The sequence below is a fragment of the Chaetodon trifascialis genome, chromosome 7, assembly GCF_039877785.1.
Source record: "Chaetodon trifascialis isolate fChaTrf1 chromosome 7, fChaTrf1.hap1, whole genome shotgun sequence".
Classification (NCBI taxonomy): Eukaryota; Metazoa; Chordata; class Actinopteri; order Chaetodontiformes; family Chaetodontidae; genus Chaetodon; species Chaetodon trifascialis.
Window position 1 is genome coordinate 14,758,993 of NC_092062.1, and position 21,008 is coordinate 14,780,000.

Below are 21,008 nucleotides of genomic sequence, written 5' to 3' on the forward strand. Positions count from 1 at the left end.
CATCATTCAGGGCCTTTTTCAAATAACTTGATGGATCCATAGAAGTGAGTATGTATGCCTACTGTACGTCTCCACATCTTGTCCTATTACTTTTCATGCTGAAATGGCATTTTACAATTCTGCTGTGTGGCAAAATATTACAGAGATAGGGGGGCACACAAAATTTGCAAAGGTAAACGACACAGTTCATGCAACTGACTTTGCAAGAAGTGTCTTAATAAAACATTCACACCTCCTTTCAGAATCAGAGCAGGGAGGCCAATTTAAGAGCCGCATTCATGGAGCGCTGAGTGCAGAAGATCACTTGAGCGTTACCTTTGAATGTCCAAGAACAACACTGCCATCCCTCAAACCACTAAAATAACAGGCAAAAATTTTATGGATGTCCTTCTCTGCCACTGCACACACTAATAACCTCAGGACAGAACTGCAAATATGGTCGAATACTTCTTTATAACCACTCAGACATAAAACTGGTGAGAGGATATGTGGAGAGGAGTTGTTGTTGACGTACTAAAAATGAAAAAGCATAATCCCAATCCTTCAAATCTCAGGAATAATTTTCTAGTCATCTTTGATTCTACTAGAGACTTGACTGCCTAAAGACTTGACTTAGGACTTGAAAGTAAAAACATTCAAGTGTCTTTTGAGCTGGTTAAATTCCAAAACTGCAAAGTAAATTAATTAATAATACAGCGACAGCACATGACTATTCATGCTAAATATTCACATCATTAGGGCTAGAAAGAATTTCCATGAACCATGACTTGAAATATGCTTTGCTAAGACTTCCCAAAAACAGCTCTGATCGAAGAGTGTGTTTGCTGCGACAATTATTCCGTTGAGTCATCATCCGGATGTAGGCAGAAGCAGCAGCTGCCAAAACAAACAATTAGATTGATTAATTGTCAAATGAAACCATGTTTCTGTTTCTCAAAGGTCATCTGTGACGCTCGTTTAATAGCTTTATTCCAATAGGCCAATGTTTTGTTTTGTTTTAGTATCAAAGTCATCAGTATTTCAACAGTATTTTCATGTGTGATTGCTTTTCAATTGATATTTTGCCATTAAGACATTTCCTTTATGGAACTGTTCATTAATGAGTATTTAGAAAAAAGAATCTGCATGAATCACATCTGTATGCTGGAACAGACCTGTCAAGCTTGAATTTATATTTTATGTGTAGTGATAATCCAGCGAGAACAACTACCCTTTGATCAAAGGAGGGATTGATCTTCATTCAAGCGGGACCAGACTTACATAATTCCATTCGATAAATCCATCTACAGGTCATCCAGTCCATGTGCTGCTCTCCCAGTGATCCCCCGTGTTAATGCATTGTGTCGCGCACGCAGGAGATGTGTCATTACCGCCAAAGCCACTGCACGTCTTGACCAGAAAATGACAGATAAGGCTTCCTCTAGGTCAGGTTGCTAAAACACACACCATCCTGAAGGATCCTCCTCCACCAAACAACATCTGGCCCTGGAGTCCCCCCTTCCTCCCCCTCTGCTCTCCCCTGGCCTGTCCTTAATCAACTTGCCTTTTACAGGCAGCAGTTGTATTTTTAACCCAGAAAACACCTGGAGCTGATCTAGACTGTCTCCCCCTCCTCTGAGGGTTTGATGGAAGAGCAGATTCATCACATTCACTGGGGCTTTTCCAGGCCCCCAGTGTGCACTGTATGAATAAAGAAAGCTGCAAAGAAAGCATGTTTGCAGAGTTGAAACCACCCTGGTTTTGGAGTAGTTTCTATTTTAAACCACTGGGAGCACCTGGACAGCAGAGTGCTGTTAACAGAAATGTGAGGTTGTTTTAGAGTTGGTGGTGAGCTCAACGGATCAAGAATGCATTTCCATTTATGTTGTGAGTTGAAACTGAACCTGTACTCCCAGAAAATTGCCCCAGGTGCATCCTGCAGCAAATTTAACTCACTGTACTGTTTACCCATTTTATTCACTATACAGCAGTCCAATGTAGACATGCAGAATGAAATCTCTGTTTTCTGCCTTGCCTTTGAGATTTTCAGTCACTACAAATGGTGATTGTTTTTTTTATAAATCACAAAAGTAACATAAATTATTTTGAACCAAGTATGATTCCACTTAAGCTTCAGGTGTATTATTTTGTGCCTTTTCACTGCTCAACCCCCCCTGACATGGTCAGACCTCAGCATGAGCACACACAAGAGGAATCGTTTATCAGGCCTTGTCCTCTAAACCTCTGAGTCAGCCATACTTAATTGTTTGTATGTCAAAGTTAGTTGTAATGTCACTGTGACTTTTTTTTCCTTCCTCACAAAAGGACAAGTTTAGCTTTCCTTCAGCGTACCTGTTCAGAGTATTATTACTGCCTGGTGTAACTCCACAGAGATGAGCACTAACTTTATTGATGCTACAATATGAAGCAACAGTGCACTGCTTTATGTACTGTAAAGGCTGTAAAGGCACCGTGTACCTTTTTAAAATTCATGTTCACAGAGCACACAATCAAAGAGCTGTTCAGTGAGATTGAGAAGCATCCTACAGATGCATTTGTCTCGAGGTCTGAAATACTCCCATACGATATAAGAAGATTAGTTATGGAAATTTAGTGGAAGACAGCATTGTGTCAGCTGGCCCACAGAGGATGCATGAGCAATGCCTGTTTCGTGTTTTGAATTGACTTGAATAAACTCAAATTTCAATGCACTTTATTTCATTGTTCTGACCGAGTGCCCATTTTCAAGTGGATGAGGCAAACGAGCATCTGCTGAAGCTGAACCCTAAATGGATAACATTTGGTTTCTAAAGCCATGAGTTGAGATTGAATTAAGTCAATCTGGGTCTGCCTGATAAGGCTTGCAGTATATTTTCAATATCCAAAAAGGAATTTATTCATCAAGGGTTGTGAACTATAAAAGTTTTAGAACCCGTCCAGTGATAACAGAGAGGTTAAAGCTGTTTCAACTTCTCTATCTCCTCCTCCAGACAACTGGAGCTGCACTCCCCTGACGCCAGGCACACCGTGGTGCTGCGGTGCCCAGACCAGCCATCTGCCCTGTCCTGGTTCTCTTCCATGCACTCTGTCACATCCACCCTGGCACAGGTCTGTCTTTGATTTCATTGATATTAAGGGTAATTCCCATCTGTGTGACCATTAGAGTTAGATATTTAGATGATCACATACTGTGGCAATGATTCAGGTCTTGAGAGCTGTTTTGAATCTAATGCATCCTGAATGATCATCTGTCCTAAAAACTGTCACTTCCCCTCAGCGGGCGCTGGCAGAGGTCATCCAGAACACGGCCAGGACGGGGGTTGCTGGCAGCAAAGAGATACGACACCTGGGATGGCTGGCAGGGAAGGTAGGACAGTGTGTGTGCGGGAGTGTGTGCGTGACACCCATACTTCTCGATGTCTCACATTTTTAATAGGGTTCCTTCTCCTTTGTTATCATTTTGTAGCTGTGCTGTGTAGGTGTGTATGTGCATGTGTATGCTGTTGTCTTTGTGAGAACTAGGTTTGCAACTAACGACTGTTTTGATTAATCTGTTGATTGTTATTTTGATTAGTCAGTTATTAAAATGATTATATTGATTATAATAAAAAGAAAAAAGCTAAATTTCATTATTTTCAGCATTTCAAAAAACAAAACCTATTCCTCATCTTATTGTACAATGCTCTTACAAACAAGGTAAGTAGAGACAAGACCACTACACTGAAAAAAAATGAAGATAGATAAATGGACATTAGGGATGCGGCCATGCACTGAGAATAAAAGGAAAGTGTAACTCATATATATTTGATCAGACGTTGGCCAAGTTTGTGTTGAGAAGAAATGAAGGACTCACTTTAAACTGTCTCTGACTAATGGTGCGAAATATTCCAAAAACTCCATTAAGTTACGTTATACCCCACCATGTCCTAATTTCAGCCAATTAGTGTTTTCGCTAAAGCCGCCATCTCTGGCAGGTTTGTGTCCATTTTAACATAACTAACAGGAATACATCCCATCTGTTTTATCTCTGTTTTGTGATGGATCAAGCTTTTTCAGGCGCCTTAGCTTTATCGAGTGTTTGCTTGAAAATATCTATACCAGGGGAGTTGAGTTTATCAGGCATTAGCTTTAAAATAGCTTAACATAATCAAGTGCCCGAAATGGACAGAAAACAGACGGTATTTCTGTTGTTTGTTATGCTCGTTTTTAATTTGGAATCTGTAATCACGTGTTTCTCTGCTGTATTGTTAGTCTCGACCTCAGACGTTTCTCAAACCCCAGAGACGAAGCACACGGCATCATTTCCTGTAATTAATCACATGAACTATACAAGGCACTGCACCAGCTGCCTTACTGTCTCCATGTTAGGAGACGCTGCCACAGTTTGTGCGGTGTATGATAACATGGACCCAACTAATCCATGAAATTTGTCGCCAATTATTTTTGGTTTACATCGATTATATCGAGTAGTTGTTGTAGTAGTTGCAGCCCTGGTGAGAACCAATTTGAGTTTTACCCCTTATTACAGGATTTTTAAGGTTTTGTTTCCTCTTAAAATATGTCTTAGTGTGTGAAATGGCCATGGCATGCTTGAAATAATCTACTTGGTTCGTCATCCATTCAAGTGTTTATAGCTGTTCCGAACAGCCACACTCGAAAGCGAGGTGAAAGAGAGGGACGCAATATCCTTTAGACATGGGAACAACGGCGCACGCTTTCAGACATTCTTTCTTCTAAGGTTGTCATAGAGTTGTGAATGTCTGAACATAATAAAAGTGACAGAAGTAATTGTGTAACAAATGAAAAATAGAAGATGAGAGAGAAGTTCAAGCGCTCCTGACTGACTACGTGATGTGGGTGTGAAAGACAGATTGCCAGTTTCAGAAGGTTGCAGAAATGCTCAAACACAGCCCCCCCCCCAGTCAGAGAGTTGGAGGGGGAGGGGGATTCGAAGCTGTTAAAGCTGCTGTGGAGAATACCGACACCTTTAGTCTGACAACTACTGTGACTTTACGTCTCTCATGTGTTGTCTGCTCTGTCCTGCCTGGCTTCTGTCTCCCATTGTGCATCGGCAACAATGTGTGTATGGGTGTGTGTGCTCAGGTATCTGTATTTGCATGCATATTTTTATATTGTGCATATCTTCTGTACACACTGATGCATACATCTTTGAAATTCATCCAAGCACACACACACATACACAGATTAAAGCTTCGCACACATACGCACACACCTGTGCAAACACATTCACACACACACATTCATACCTGTCTAATTTAGGCCTCCTGAATTTGCCAATATTTGATCCGTCAAATGCAGTACAATACTGTTACTTAGCAACATATTCTCATTATGTTAAAAGATTGACCCTTGACCCTCTAAATCCCACAATATGATTGGCTGAGGCAGAACTTCAAAGAGCAGCTTAGGATTCCATGGCAGGGCTGCAGATAAGCTTTCATAATGAGAATAGTTATGGAGCATTGTAAAATGAAATACAGAGTGTGTGTGTGTGTGTGTGTGTGTGTGTGTGTGTGTGTGTTTGTGCGTGCGTGCGTGCGTGCGTGCGTGCGTGCGTGCGTGCGTGCGTGCGTGCGTGCGTGCGTGCGTGCGTGCGTGCGCACTCTAAGTTAAGAGATTAACTGTGTGTTCGGAAGGGAAAGCGAAGGGTTTGCTCATTAGGAGGGATGGCTGGGCAAGAGGACACAGCACAGCAAATAGGTAGAAAGTGTAGCTGCACCTACACTCCAGCCACCTTTATTTTCACCTAATTCCCCATTAGGCACATTTTTAAGTATAGTGAATATACACATTTCCAGTGAAAAGCAGAACAGCTTTGTAACGGCTCAAATTAGATCACTGTTGGATCATTTAGGAGTGATATATGACAGAGAGACAGATGGAAAGAGTTGAAGTAGACAGTAAGTGAAAGGGAAAAACAATGTTTGCATACCCAGTCTTGGATTAAGTTGAGAGGTGATGACTGGGCAACACTCAGTGCTGAGTACACACTGAGTCTTTTACATTTTAAACACACACACTGTTCCTCTCCCTGACACAACATTCGCCCCATAAAGCAGCTGACTGGCACACAGCCGTTGATTTTGCTGATTAAATACCTGCTTTCATCTAAAAACCTGAGGACAATTTCAGTATCTGTGACAAATTTAAGAGGGTAGAGGTACACCAAATCCTGCAGTATCAGCTTAATCAAGGTTGTGCTTGATTGTAATTCAACATGAGCAACCTTGATTAGGATTGATTAATTGCTTCTCTGATTGACAGAAATAGATTAGAATCTTAATTTTCAAGTTTTTCAGTTAATTTATTAACTAAACTTTTACAGCTCCATGAAGGTCTGTTGATATTGTTCTAATCATGAATTCTCAATACTTTTTGGTCTGCATTACAAACACCTCCCATGTTTCGTTGTTTATCTGTTTGTGCTGCAGACAGAGAGCGAGAAGCAGAGCTGGAAGCCGGTGCTGATGGTGGTGACAGAGAAAGACCTGCTGCTGTATGACAGTCTACCACGAGGCAAGGAGGCCTGGCAGAACCCTGCACACACTTATCCACTTTTAGCAACACGGTAGGTCCACCCCCATATGCACAGACATCACAAACACACGCAGTATATTTGCACTAACTCCTGTGTTGTCACAGTAATAGGATTTTAAAACCAGTATTAAATGTGATATACATGTATAGACTCCCATTTTAGACACTTTGAACTGCTTTGATAGTTGCAAAGCATCTGAACATGATAAATTAAAATGCTGATTATGGTAAACATTACCCACTAAAGCATGTTCGCATGACAACCACTTCCTTACCAACCCCCACCATTTTTGTTATGACTTTGCTACAACTTCTCAAGGAGAATGATCAAAAGCGAACTATAAACTTCAACCTTTATCCATCTTCCAATTAGATTTTCTTTATAATGAGCTTCACAGCTTCACAAAGCTGTTAGTGTTGCTGTGGACCTTTGGCCATCACTGTCAGGTGTAGCACAGCACAGCTGTGATTTTAATCAAATATGAGGTATTGTATTGTGAGATTTTTAACAACTAGAGTAAGAGCAGCTCTTTGAGGCTGCACTCAGCCACAGTGATGCTTTGGGTTGAATACCAACATCACACTATAGTTTTGTATTAAATATTGCATAAATATCTATTGGTGGCCCAGAATATCAGCAAAGTTATCACAATTCATCCTGAGGTCATCATAAATGTCTGTACTAAGCTAAAAAAAACATAGTTTACATGACATGCTTTAATCATTCTACTGTGGGAGTCCTTTAGAGAGCGACAGCATATAGTGCGTACATTTTACAATTCAGTGCAGTAATGCAGTAGGTAACAAATAGGAGTGATGTGGGAGCTTTCGTCTTGTTGCTTTTCAAGTCACTTTTACACAGCTTTGATATGTCTTTTGTGCATTGCCTTTGTTGAATCAATAAACAGCATATCTGCTCCTTGTTAACAGTTTTGACCCTCAGTTTTCATGAAATTTTGTTCAGAGCATGGTGCTTTATCATGACAGGATGTGTGTATGTATTTATCTAGTCTGGTACATTCTGGCCCCGACCGAGGGTCCCCTCACTCTGGCACGGAGCTGTTCTTTGCCACTCGGACTGGCACACGACTCGGCATCGAGACTCACCTGTTCCGGGCTGAGACCACCAAGGATCTGTCCCTGTGGACCAGACACATAGTCAACGGATGTCACGCCTCAACTGAGATGATCAAAGAAGTCTCTACGAGTGAGTACATAACACATAAACACTCACTTCAGTAACTCAAAGTACCTTGGAGAAAATGGAGAAAGAGGCACACATACTTAGATGCTTTTAACGGAGACAGCACTTTGCACAAACATGCTGTGGATGGAGTGGAGTGAGCAGCACAGGTCACTGTGCTGGATTCTAGGATTCTTCCTCAGATGTGTTCAGGCATGCTGCAGCAAAACATATCCACAGAGATTTAAGAGGCTGCAAGGGTAAGTCCTGCCTGAGGTCTTGCAAGCCTAAAATAAAGTCTAAATCCAGTGCAAGAAGCGAAATGTATACATACACCCATACAGGCTCCCATGTCCACTCATACGCTGAGATAGAAGAGGGTTTGTGATATACTTTGGCAGCCATATGGAAGATGTAGACAAAGCACTTGCTATTTATAGAAAGGAATGCTATTCTAGTGTGTGTGTGTGTGTGTGTGTGTGTGTGTGTGTGTGTGTGTGTGTGTGTGTGTGTGTGTGTGTGTGTGTGTGTGTGTGCGCGCACGCACTATTTGGCATTAGGTATTGGCTGTCCAGGGAATTCCAGCAGAAACCCCCCCATATCTTTGCCTCCCTCTCTCTCCAAGCACAAAATGTCCTGGGAACTGCAGTTCTCCCCTGGGGCTCCCTCCTCTCTCCATCCATGATAACACCATGACAAATTAAGTTTCACTTCAGACTCCACTCTTACATGGAACAGCGTGCATCTAGCAGCAAGTGATACACGACCCCAACACTCCTTCCTTGTTGTCGGTGTTGTTTCCACATCATTTACCGCCTCCAAATTCTTGTTAAAACTCTGCTAAGTAGTGTGTGTAACCACTGATCCAGGTGTAAATGTTACGCTGTGATTAGCGTAGCAAGGCTCGATTCACGTCTTCAGTGTCCGATTTAAATTTAACACTCCAAGATGTTTGATAAAAATCAGATTTTGTAGGTCATGGTACCTAGCAAGGAAATGTGAGTGTTAAAGGACATCTTATTTAATCCCATGACAAAACGCTGTCTAGACTGAAGCAAGCTGCTCGGTATCGACTTGCTGTAGCTTAAATCCAGCAGCTTATCGTTCTTATTGGTGTGTTTACCCTGCTCACCTTCAGTATGAGCAGAGGTCCAGTCAGCCAGGATAAGTTCAAACACCTTTGCAGGTGTAAAGGGCCTTTCTATATTCATTAATCTTTTTCTTTTGGCCACCAGGGGGAGCAAGAATAAGACGTTAACACTATCACTTTTTAAGTTACCTTATGTTACACTTATGTGGAAAGAGCTTTGCTGATTTGTGCTAACTTTTGCGCTGTCATTTGCTTCCGGTGAGTTAGCACACAGTTGGTTTTCAGAGCTTTTTGCCAGCAAACAGCCTCAGTGTGATATAATGCTAATGCTAAACACAAAGGACAGCACAGGCCGATGGGAATTAGGTTTACAGGTGTTAAGTCATAAAGCAGTGTCTTGTACAAATTTTTGTTTTGACCTGATGATGACCAACTTAGTGTGGCATTTTATGAGTAGGCCTTCTGTACCCAACGCACTCTTCGACCCCCAGGATGTTTGTTTAAAGAGCTCAGCAGCCAAAACCAAGTCAATTACCTTTGCCAATTGGCTGCTTTTGGCTCTGGAAAAAAAAAAGCCTGACGTTCAGATTTTGTCCTGTGTGCAGAAAAAACCTTTTCGACATACATAATTATGTTTTTTTCATGAGTAAGTGGCTTTGAGGTATTCCTCTGACTTGGTGTGAGATGTATTCAGCCAGCCTTAAAGAGATTGTTGGCAACTAAAAATGTAAAATTAGCCTGTTAGGTTAGGTTATTACTAGATTTAATTTTGCATGAGTCTCATAGTCAGTGCATGAGAGCTGGCATCCCTGATGACAACACTACAGTAGATGAAATGGCAGGGGTTCACCAAAGTGATCATAACACATCCTGATGAAGACATGGATGTTTGTAACAAACCGAGACCGACGAGTCGTGGCCTTACCATGTCTGAAAATGCAGTTACAGCAGCTTTAATTTTATACTGCAACACTGATTTGTGACAGTGACACCACAGGCCAGAAGAATGGGGAAAAATCTGAATGGTTTTGAATATTTAATGCTCACTATTGCATTTTTGGATGCCATAACTTTTCTGAAGCAGAATGAGGATAGCACCAAGCCCTCAATTTCTTGTTATTGAAATAGAACAGTAATTTACACCTCCCTGAGAAGGAGTGTGACAATGCATACAAAGCGCATTCGCTCATTTTTCCGCAGTTGCCACCTGAGGAGTCGTTGCACTGACCTTGTCAGCTTTTCATCTGTGTACCATTCGGATAAATCATTGTGATGGTTTATTCACTGTCAAGGCTCGTGATAAACATTTGCTTTGAAGACAGATCAACTATCACTCACTGGGCAGCAGGCCATTCTTAGAGGGATTTTAAAGGGGAAAGTAATTTGTTCAGCTCTGAAATCAAATTTCACAGACACTTGGCCTGCTGTCATTTCTGATATTATGGTGTCCAAGGTGACTTAAAATTCTAAGGTTATATTGATATTCCAGGTTATTAGCAGGATATCATATCAGGTAGTCACAGCGTCTGTGTTAAACGCTGCTTACGTCTACCGCATATCCGCTCTCTTTTAAAACATTCATAACATAGGTTGAGAAAACAATCTCACCAGAGGGTCCATTTAGTAGGTGTTCCAGAGCTTTTGATCATACCACATAATATTCATCAGCAGATGGAGTGTGCCAGTTGATCATGGTATAGCAGATGTTCATACTTTAATTTGTCTTTTTTTGTGCACCTTAAGGAAGCAGAAATTTTGGGAAATAAACATGAATTCAAGATGGATTCCACTCTCGTGTCTGTGTGCTAAATATGAAGCTTCAGCCAGCTGTTGGTTACCTGAGCTTAGTCACTGCACCTTAGCTGTCAGAAAGTACTTGAAATGGAGGGGCGGGGCAGTTAGCCTAGCACCATCCAAAAGCGACAAAATATGCTTTCTAGCAAGTTGGTTGCAGTATTACAGGGCTTGTGACTGTATTGACAGTCAGGTGGCACTGTCTGCGGCACTGTTGGTGGTAACACTGTCACCTCGCAGCTAGAAGGTCCCCGGTTCAAATCCCGCTGTGGGCGCTGGTGGTTTGCATGTCCTCCCTGTGCTCACCTGGGGTATCCTCCATAGTATACCCCCACTAAAAACATGCAAGAAGATCACCACCTGACCAATGGTGACAAAGAGAGTTGGGCCCCCGGGTGCCACTGTCGGATGTCAGCTGGCACCCAGGCCCACTACTCCTGGTCTGCCGCAGAGGAAAGACGACCAGGATGGGTCACATGCAGAGGAATTAATGTCACGGGAAGCATGGTGTGAAGCATCTTCTTCTTTATGAAAAACTACATTAAATGGATTCCTGAACAGCTACTAAATGAATTTTATGTTGACATTGAACCACAGATTCAAAACATTATTTTATGGCCAGCTTCATCCATCCTGATTCATCCATTAAAAGTTAGTAATCCCTCCTCTCCATGCGCAACCTCAGCCTTCTCGTTAATACTCTTGTCAAAGGTGACAGCTGTAAAACTTGTTAAATTGTCTTAGAGGTCGGCTGGGTCCCCGTAATGAGCAGATAAACAGCTTAATGACTTTAAAAAAGCAATTCTACCTCAGTGATTGTGGATTATTAACCTGGTAACCTGCTGAGACACTTGAAGTTCAGCGCAGTGGGACGCATTTTCAAAATATCAAGTGCTTTACCTGCTGCTGATGTCTGTTGCCAGTTGAAAAGAAATGACAGTGAAAACAGAGTTTCCGTCCTGTAATGACCTTTTAGCCTTTCCACTTGTCCTGAGTCTCACTTTCTCTCTCTCTGTCCCTCATTCATTCAATTCCTCTCTCTGTCTCTCAGTGTTATCACTCTCTGCCCCTCCTGCCTTTTCCACTCACCGTCAAGCAGAAAGAAGGGCTTTTGTTGCTGCCTGAAAAGCCCCTTTCTCTTTGTGTGTGTGTGTGTGTGTGTGTGTGTGTGTGTGTGTGTGTGTGTGTGTGTGTGTGTGTGTGTGTGTGTGTGTGTGTGTGTGTGTGTGTGTGTGTGTGTGTGTGTGTGTGTGTGTGTGTGTACATGTGTATTCTGGTGGGAAACCCTGCTTGCTCCACAGATCAAGGCTCTCAGGTAGAAGAGTAGAGTTACAGGTCTAATTTTCACTCCTGAACACAACAAAGACCCCGACGCTCTGCCCCATTTCTAACTGTTACACCATTAGGGAGACGTTTGTCCTGCTCGATTGTTTATACATCATTAGACTGATATTACGCATTATGAGACTCATTTTTCATCATGAATGGAGTGTCTTCATGGTTCCAGGGATATTACATTTTATATTTGACTGGGTGTGTGTGCGCAGTGTCCTTCTTATCAGTATTATTTCCTGAAGTTTTAATCACGACACCTTTGTTGTTTCAGTGTGATTCACAGTTGATAAAGAGAGGAGAAATTACAGCAGCATACTGCTCTGCTCTAGGTGCCTCAACACCACACCTGAACAATGTGAAGGAGGCCAACACGGCCTCTGTGGTGTCACTGTCTAAAAATATGTGAAAAGCTCGATATGAAAGTAGATTATTTATACAGTGCAAAACCACACAGACATTGTGTTGCAGGTCATTTTCCTGTTCACACACATAAAGGGAGGTTGGACAAAATTAGGTGGACACTTCACTAAAAAGGAAAAGAACCTTCAAGGATACTACATCAGCATTGCAAGCACTGAGACAAAAATGGATTATCAAAGGTCGCAAGGTAATTATTAGTATTCTTTCAAAGCAATGTTATCTGTGTTTGAGAAATTAAGTCCAGTCAGAGACACTTTGACCTTTTATAGAAAACAGTTAGACGGTGAGATGTGGCGGAAAAGGCTCTGCTCTGTGTGGGAGGTCTCAGAAAATCTGAGCATTAACAAGGATTGTGCTTGCAGAAATAAGGCCAGGGTGAAATCTTCAGTCCGAGGGAGGGGGCTTAGCCTTAGTCTGACTTTCAATATTTGGAAATAATTTTCAGATTACTATTATTAAATCATTAATTATTATCTAAAGCTTCTTATTATGTTCTAGTTATGTGATTATATTGTCGACATTTCACTTTGTCGCAGACCACCTGACTGTTTTATCTCATCTCAATACTTCATTCATGGTTTTGATTATTTGTAACGTAGCATTTAACATCCCGCCTCTAGTGTCAACAGAGACAGATGACAACCAGCTTCATGACAGCGGTTATCCAGGATCACCAGTGTTAGTTTTAGTGGAGCAAGTAGACCAAAGAGAGACAGAGACATCAGTGACAACAGCTGGCCATATGGAGGTTGGCTGCAGGCAACCAGAAGTTCTGCAACTTCTGCGTCACCCCGGACAAACTCAGAAATAATGACCTTTGATACAATGCGCCATGCTGCCAACAAAACTGTAATGTGAGTGTTGTTTGAGTAATACAATATTGCCTCTTTTGCCTCTTGTTACCTCAGACTGCTTGAATATACCAGGGCTCTTAGTGCTCAGCGCTCCATTCAGAGTTTTTGAGACTGCACTGCCTGACATAATGAATAAATCTGCACTTTGACTCCATGTTGGTCGTCTCATGTTGCTTTGTAAACTCCCTTATTAAAGTGCCTCTTTTACAGCTAACTGCTGCTAAATGGCAGTCAGCCACCCTTGTAGCAGTGTTTGTAATTGTGAATAAGTTATATCAGAGAGCTGCCTCTTGGAGTGTTTTCATTATTTTTTCTCACTGCTGAACCGTAGTGAGAAAAAGCTGTAAGGTTTTTCTGAATGTTTAAAAAGTGTAGAACACGATGAGGTGCCAGAAACTTTAAAAAGAACAGGCGCTTCTGTGACTGGATTACATTGCTGTGCACCCTCTGTGACTCTGTGCAGCTTAACTCACAAGAATTATTTGCGAACTGCGTTTGTGTTGCTGTGTACACATGTGCCAACCTTGGTTTCACAGTCACCTTTAGAGCCAAACAAGGAGGGGGTTTAGGTGTGTATTGGTGATTAGAGAGGTTTGACTGGTGACATGTTTAAGTAATCAGAAAATCGGCCTGTTGACAGTCGGACAGAAGAGGCTGAAGCAGGCCACAGTGAGCGATAACACACACACACACACACACACACACACACACACACACACACACACACACACACACACACACACACACACACACACACACACTCTACATATATGTACACACACATATGCATAGGCATTCTGAAGCCTACAGAGAGGGAAGACACAAACTCATATGCTCTGTGCATCTCCATGTGTCTTTCACATATGCACACACCAACATAGAGACAGTGAGACACACACACTCTCACTGTCATATGTACTCACATGCAAACACACTCTCCCCTCCCTGCACACACATCCCGCTCTGGCTGTCAGCAAACAATGGGGAGTTAACAACTCTCTTCTCGCTCCCTGTGTCACACAAACACGCCGCTCGGTAGATCAGATGTCGTCCAGAGAGAGGAGCTTGTGCTGTAAATGAAGTTTTCAGCATGCAGCCTTCATGTCTGCTGGGGGGGGGGGGGGGGCTCTGCTGTCAAGGCACTGAAAAATAAGACTAAACGCAGCTAGATCACACTGTGTGGAGACGAGTCAGGTTTGTCATTACAGCGGAGGAAAGTGATGCCTAAATTGGAAGAGCAGATAAAGATAGTGCACTCAGCTTTCAGCCAGACACACGCAGTGAAGAGGGAGGGGAGTGGGTAGGAAAGAAAGTGATGAGAAATGTTGTACAGCAGATAAATTACATCGGGCTTTCAATGGGTTGGAGCAGTCTGTCACTGAAATGTGGCAAACCATAATGTGTAATAGACACACGAGTTAGAACAGAGTCAGGCTCGCTTTGATAGAGAACGAACGTAGTAACGGGAAAACAGCTGTCACAATGCACGACATGATAGAACTGTACAATGTGTTTTAATAAGGAGGGCATGAATCAGTACTGAGTTGCTAGTTCAATATTACAGACAGGGTTTCTCCAATGTTTACTCTGCCCTGATTGATGTAATTGTTAGTAGTTTCAACAGTTAGAATGGGGGAAATATAGGCAAGAATGACATCATGATAGTTAATATATAATCAAACCGTAATAAACTGAGTTAACTGGAAGCACTAGTACAGTACAGTATACTCATAATATGGTTTTGCCTTTGGACCTGCACTTGGTTGTTTCATATGTGATTTTTGCACCTTTTCTAACCACTCGATCGCCTGTGTCAGTTTGATTAGCTGAAAAAGAAACTGTCAGTGTTGTTCATCGTTTAAAGGACTTTGCACAAACCAACCTAGCAACATAACACAGTAATCACACCAAATGGCCCTGCCCTTCTAATACAAGCCGGCACTTAAGACATCAGACAACAGAAAATGTATATCCTCACTGAAAGTAAGGAGGAGAAAGGGTTTTTGAAGTGCATTTAAAGTGTACTGCTGCTTACATAAACATTAGTGATTTACCTCTGTATTGTAATTAATGTAATTGTATTTATCATTATTATTATTGTTATATAACACAGGTACCAGGCTAATGATGCAAATTCTGACTGTCATGTTATTCATTCAAAACAGATGAAAAATGAATCAAAAATGATCCTATCGCTTGATCTTCCAGGTTGTCTATACCAGGGTCAGGAGTGCCGGCTGGTGATCCACTATGAGCAGGGCTTCTCTGTGCTGGCTGACCCCACGCTGGGAGACAGGGAGAACATGGAGGAGAGAGGAGCTTGCACGCCTATTAGGCCTCGGGTGCTCCTCTCCTACCCCTATGAAAAACTAAAGATGTCCTCTGACGACGGAGTCCGCATGCTCTTCCTTGACTTTGGAGGGAAGGAGGGGGAGATTGTGAGTGTTTTCTCTTTTAAAGTGTGTTATTTAGACACAGAAAATGGAACAAGGGGCTCAGTTTTAACACAATCCAAACCATTTGGAAAGCAAACTTGGTTAAAATGTTCTTCTTTAAGCTTTTAGAAAACTATTAATAACTGTTTTTTAATTTGTGCTTTCAAATTCATCACTGATGGGAAAAAACTGTGTTCAATAACAAGCTTACTGTGCTGTCATGTACAGTACAACTTGCAGTAAATAGAACAAGTTCATACCAACTCTCAGGGGGTTTCAGTGGGCCTTGAGGGAGATGAAGCGAAACACAAGCAGGAGTACAAGCAGGCGAGAGACAGACAGAGTGAAAGTGGTGCAACAGAAAGTAAATTGCAGCACTTCATCACAAAATAACTGCTGAAATAAAATAAACGTCACACATACAGTATGTAGGTCTCACCAGGTAAGAGTGTTCCAGAGTTTCCTTTAAAAAATAGCCTGTCGCTCACTGTAAGAGTTTTAATCTGTTTACACCAGTCAGCAGCTCACTGTGTGGAGGTCCAGTTGGCTCTTGTTTCAGGGAGTAATCAGGACCAATTGATGTGTATACCTGTAAACAACCAACAGCACCACTCTCACTGCCCAGTGTGTTCATCACTTCTGTTTGAAAAGTTTCAGTTTTTAGCCTCTAGGATCTTATCTGACAATACTGATATGAATATCAATGGGGGTGTCAGGAGGATGAGCTCTGGTAGCTCTTTTATTACCTTCCCTTGGCACTCGTACAAGCTGTTTTTACCGAGAAAAACAACATTGATATTTCATCATTCATAAAGCTATAGCGCTATGATTTACTGTACACTGGAAAATAAAGTGACAGTGGACTGAAATATTTACTCTCTTGGCTTACGGGATCCAGAAATTGTAAACTGAGATGTTTTATATCTACCCTCAAACTGTCTGTGTAACAATCCACATACAGCCCCGTATAAAACTTCTGTCAGGCACACTCATGTTTGACTGCTCAGATTATGCTGAAGGCAAATAAGCAAAGACTTTGGAGCTTTGATTTAAAAACCCTCTGTTGGCTACCATAGCAGAACAGATTTTGGTGTCTGTAGCATTTCTGAGTCCCAACACCACTATAGACAAGGCTTTATAAAAATCCCAAGGCACTTGTGGATGTGGCTGATGGCTCATTAGCTCAGCATTTGAAAGTGGAATCAGCTTGGCTTTTTTTCAAAGTGTTGAGTATACTGTCATTAGTTGGCAGGGACTATGTCTAATTTTATCACAGCAATTGACAGTTTATCTCCCCAATACAGAAAATGGATTATGGAGCTTGGACCAAGCCAAACCATTGATTGTGGCTTGGAAAACAGAAATTGAGAGCACTCTGGCACAGTGGCGCTTTGCACTAAATGCCAAGTAAACGCTTGAGTCAGCATGCTAACATGCTCAGAATGACAAAGCTAATAAATCTACTGATGTTGAGCTGGTCATATTTCTCCAGCTTAGTGTAGTACGTTAGCATGCTACTTGGTAATTAGCACTAAACACACAGCACAGCCAAGGCTGATGCAAATGTCATATATTTGCAGGTAAATATTGGAAAATATAGGACAAATTCTGATGTAATGATAGTGATGGTGATGGTGATGATGTGAAGTTGTTACAGGTCATTCTGAGGGGTCATGAGTAGCTTTACCAAATTTCATGGCAATCCACCCAGTAGTTTTTGAGACATTTCACTTGACAACTATTTACCGAACGACAAATACCAACCTGCTGGTGGCATTAGAGGGAACGTCAGGGGATCACCACAGCCATCATTATACATCCTTTGGACCCTGTGGCCATCTGTTGTGCATTTCATGCCAATCCATCCAATAGTTTTAATATTTCTGCTGAACCAACTAGCAGACTGGCTGACTCTGTCACTAGCATGGCTAAAAAACATCTATCCTACCTTGTAAACCTTTCGGAAACACACAGTTTTGTGAACCAGTAATGCCACGCAGGCCTACTCATGTTTCATTGCCCTGGGTTTGCTGGACATGAAACTTCCTCAGCACTAAATCTGACCAACGGAACAGAAGTTTATGTGTGAATTTATAGGTTAAATCTCCCTATAGGCCTAAGGAACAGGATGTGAGTCATAGTAGCAGTGAAATCACCTATGTTGATTCAGGCTATGAACAGAGCTTTGTTCGCAGTGATGTGGTGTTTGTGTGTGTACACGTCTTAGCTGCAGCTTGGTCTGTCTAATACTTTCCTCATGGGGAGCTGTGTTGACTGTGTAGTTAGTATTGAGAAAATTTTTATGGTTTTATGTGCTTTACAAAGTATTTTTCTTTTCCTTCCCACCCTGCCTCTTCCTCTCCCTGTCATCCCATCTGCTTTGAATACTCACATCTTTTAATTACATTTTCTCCTCTGAACCCCGGTAATGTTTTGCATTATTCTGTCCTGCTCTACTCTTTAATGCCATTGTTTTGCTTTCTTTCTCCAGCAACTGGACCTCCACTCGTGTCCGAAGCCGATTGTCTTCATCCTACACTCTTTCCTCTCTGCAAAGATCTCCCGCCTGGGCCTGGTGGCCTGACCGCTCTGAAGGGACATTTCATCTCCTTTGAAAACAGAAATCCACCTTGTTTTTCCACCTCTCTGCAGCCCACATGCAGTACACCCTGTCAAACTCCTTCAGCCAGGGACCCAAGCTGAGTGAATGTAGCCTCTATCTGGACCTTTTTTGGGTCTCTGAATCCAAGTTGAAGAAACACTGGACAAACCATTCCAGAATGGTGTTGCCTTGAGTGAGATGGACAGATTTCTTTGGGATGAACCCCCCAAATTAAGGGCTGTGTGGACTGAAGTGTTTACTGAAGAACCACAGAAGAAAACATGGACTGGACTAGAAACAGAGGGATGAAAAATACAGGCAGAGGGACACATTTAAAGGAGCAGATTGGGCATTACTGTCACGTCCACGTTTGGAGGGACTGGACATGTGCAGCAGGGTTGAGATCAGTTCACTTTTAACTGAATCAAAATGTAATGGCAAACTGCCTTCCATTTACCAATTATATAATTTATTCACCATTAGTTCTGAAAGGACATTCTGAGTTTCGCTCGGTCATTTTTCTTCACCACTTGACACTGTGGAAAAACTTTATGCATTTGTCTTTGTTAGCAGTCCCTGAAATGTCTTGTTAGCTGTGTTAGCATTGATCATTGAAACTGAGAGGCACAATTGTCCGCGCAGTTTCCCACAGTGTGACAGCTGAATCAAATTCAAAATGTCAAGGTATTCTTTTAAGGCTCTAGGTTGCATGTGGTGATCATCTGGAAGTCAAAAGTATTTCAGTGTTTGACTGATCTGACCGTGATCTGAAGTCACTTCTAATGTCTTCAAATAAGAAAAGGCATTAATTAACAGGAATTATAAAATGATCAACCATTCAAACTTTTGGCAATCATAGTTAAATTACAGTTACTATTATTCAGTGAAAAACAGGAAAAACTCACCTCCACCTTATGAAAAAGTAAAATAGCTTGTTACTGCAATTTTGTCTGCCACTCCAGGAATCCAGATGGGATTTACTGTTGTGTTTCTGATACATGTGACTTCAGTTTCCACACAAATGGCAGTATTACATAATGCATGGAGGTTTATGATAAAGATAAAGATAAAGATAAAGATAAAGATAAAGATAAAGATAAAGATGCACATGATTAATATGTCCCTAATTGAACCCCAACCAGATGATGAAGTCTTAATCAGAATACTTTGGTAAACACATCCTGACAGTGTAGGATGCGTCTTTGCAGAGAGTTCGGCTAGAGATATACATGCTTTTAGCCATACATTTGTTTGGTAAACTCGCTGCATCATGAACAGAATTGTTCACACACTAGCCTATGTACTACATGCGTTAGTGGGGGACACCACTAGAGGGTACACCAGTGATCTCAGACCACATTCGACTACTAGATTTGCATGATGTAAACACTAAACACAGCAGGAAAGTCGGCAGTGGTGCCATTGTCGATGATATGCAAGACCCCGAAATCAAACACGCTGTGACAATGATGAATGTGTTTCTCTTGCTATGTCAGTGCAAGACACTGATGATGAGAGACACCACCAGTATTTTTGAATGTCGCCACACAACACACACAGTGAGCCAGCCAGTTCAGCAGAGTGGCTTGCTGTCATCCTCAGCTTTCTAGCAACATGCATCTGCTACCACCCCCTACACTGCCCCTGCTGTTAACGTTCATGACGATGTGCACAATCAACACTCCAAACAGGCGCAGGATACACGATGCAGCCATCATATGCATGCAAATGTATACTTAAAACAAGTATAGGTGTGTTATGTGCAAATGCAGCTCCAGACAGCAGCCGGTTAGCTTTGCTTAATGATTGGCCACAGAGGGAAACAGCTAGCCTGCCTCTGTCCAGAGGTAACAAAATCCACCTACAGGCACCTCTAGAGCTCACTAATTAGCACGCTCCATGTCATTTGATTAATCAGTGCTGTGCTAATAGGCAAGTTAATTTTTAACCTTGAAACCTTTTTTCATTTTATTTTGTAAACTGCTTCTGAAGCTACGTTAGCATAATGACTCATCGAACCTGTGCAAGAAACTGTCTGGAGCATTAGAGCTTCTGGAAGGTGGATTTTATTTTTACCCTTTGAGAGAGCCAGGTTAGCAGTTTCCCTGTTTCCATTGTTTATGCTAAGCTAACCATCTGCAGGCTATGGCCTTATATTTAACAGACATTGCAGTTGTATCGATTTGTGCATCAAACTCTTGGCACGACTGCAAATGTGTATTTCCTGAAATGCTGAAATATTCCTCTAAAGGTCTCTAATCTGATCAGCCATGAAGACGCTGTTCATTCCTTCCGTCTTTATTTCTGGATGGAAAGTGAACTGTTTGGGATCATAAGGCTGATTTACCAACTCAAATCATTCGATAATCTCTGAAGAACTGATCATGTTTGCCTGAGTAACTGAACGACACCCACGTTCAAGTCCATTAAGCAAACATCTGTCATGAGTATTTCTAGTATTCTTCTGGTGCAACAGTCACCTGTTCAAGTATTATTTGTCATTCATTATAGCAAGGTAGCCATCATAGGAGTCTTAAATCCTGCTTTAGTCCTACAGCAGCCAGTGCAAGTCACTATATTTTTGGGATGTTATGCAGCAGATCAGATCTGTACACAGCACTGTCTCTCAGCTGCCGGGTCTTTTCCTTGTGCCTTCAGATGACTGAGAAGAAAATGTTTGGATCATGAAAGAAATGAATCATAGAGATCAAACGGATGAGTGTAGAGCAACAATGTGACTTCTATGGCGGCTACTTTT

The 21,008-nt window shown here is 41.8% G+C and overlaps 1 protein-coding gene across 1 annotated transcript in view; it reads left to right on the forward strand.

The window, feature by feature from the left end:
* The window catches only part of sntb1 (syntrophin, basic 1), a 38,649-nt gene that overhangs the window by 17,282 nt on the left and 359 nt on the right, over positions 1-21,008 (forward strand). Inside the window, exons 3-8 of the mRNA XM_070967237.1 lie at positions 2,970-3,087; positions 3,257-3,346; positions 6,432-6,568; positions 7,548-7,744; positions 15,422-15,651; positions 18,140-21,008. The exon at positions 18,140-21,008 is cut by the window's right edge and continues 359 nt beyond it. Coding sequence (XP_070823338.1) covers positions 2,970-3,087; positions 3,257-3,346; positions 6,432-6,568; positions 7,548-7,744; positions 15,422-15,651; positions 18,140-18,232 — 865 coding nt within the window. The 3' untranslated portion in view covers positions 18,233-21,008. The remainder of the gene's footprint in view (positions 1-2,969; positions 3,088-3,256; positions 3,347-6,431; positions 6,569-7,547; positions 7,745-15,421; positions 15,652-18,139) is intronic.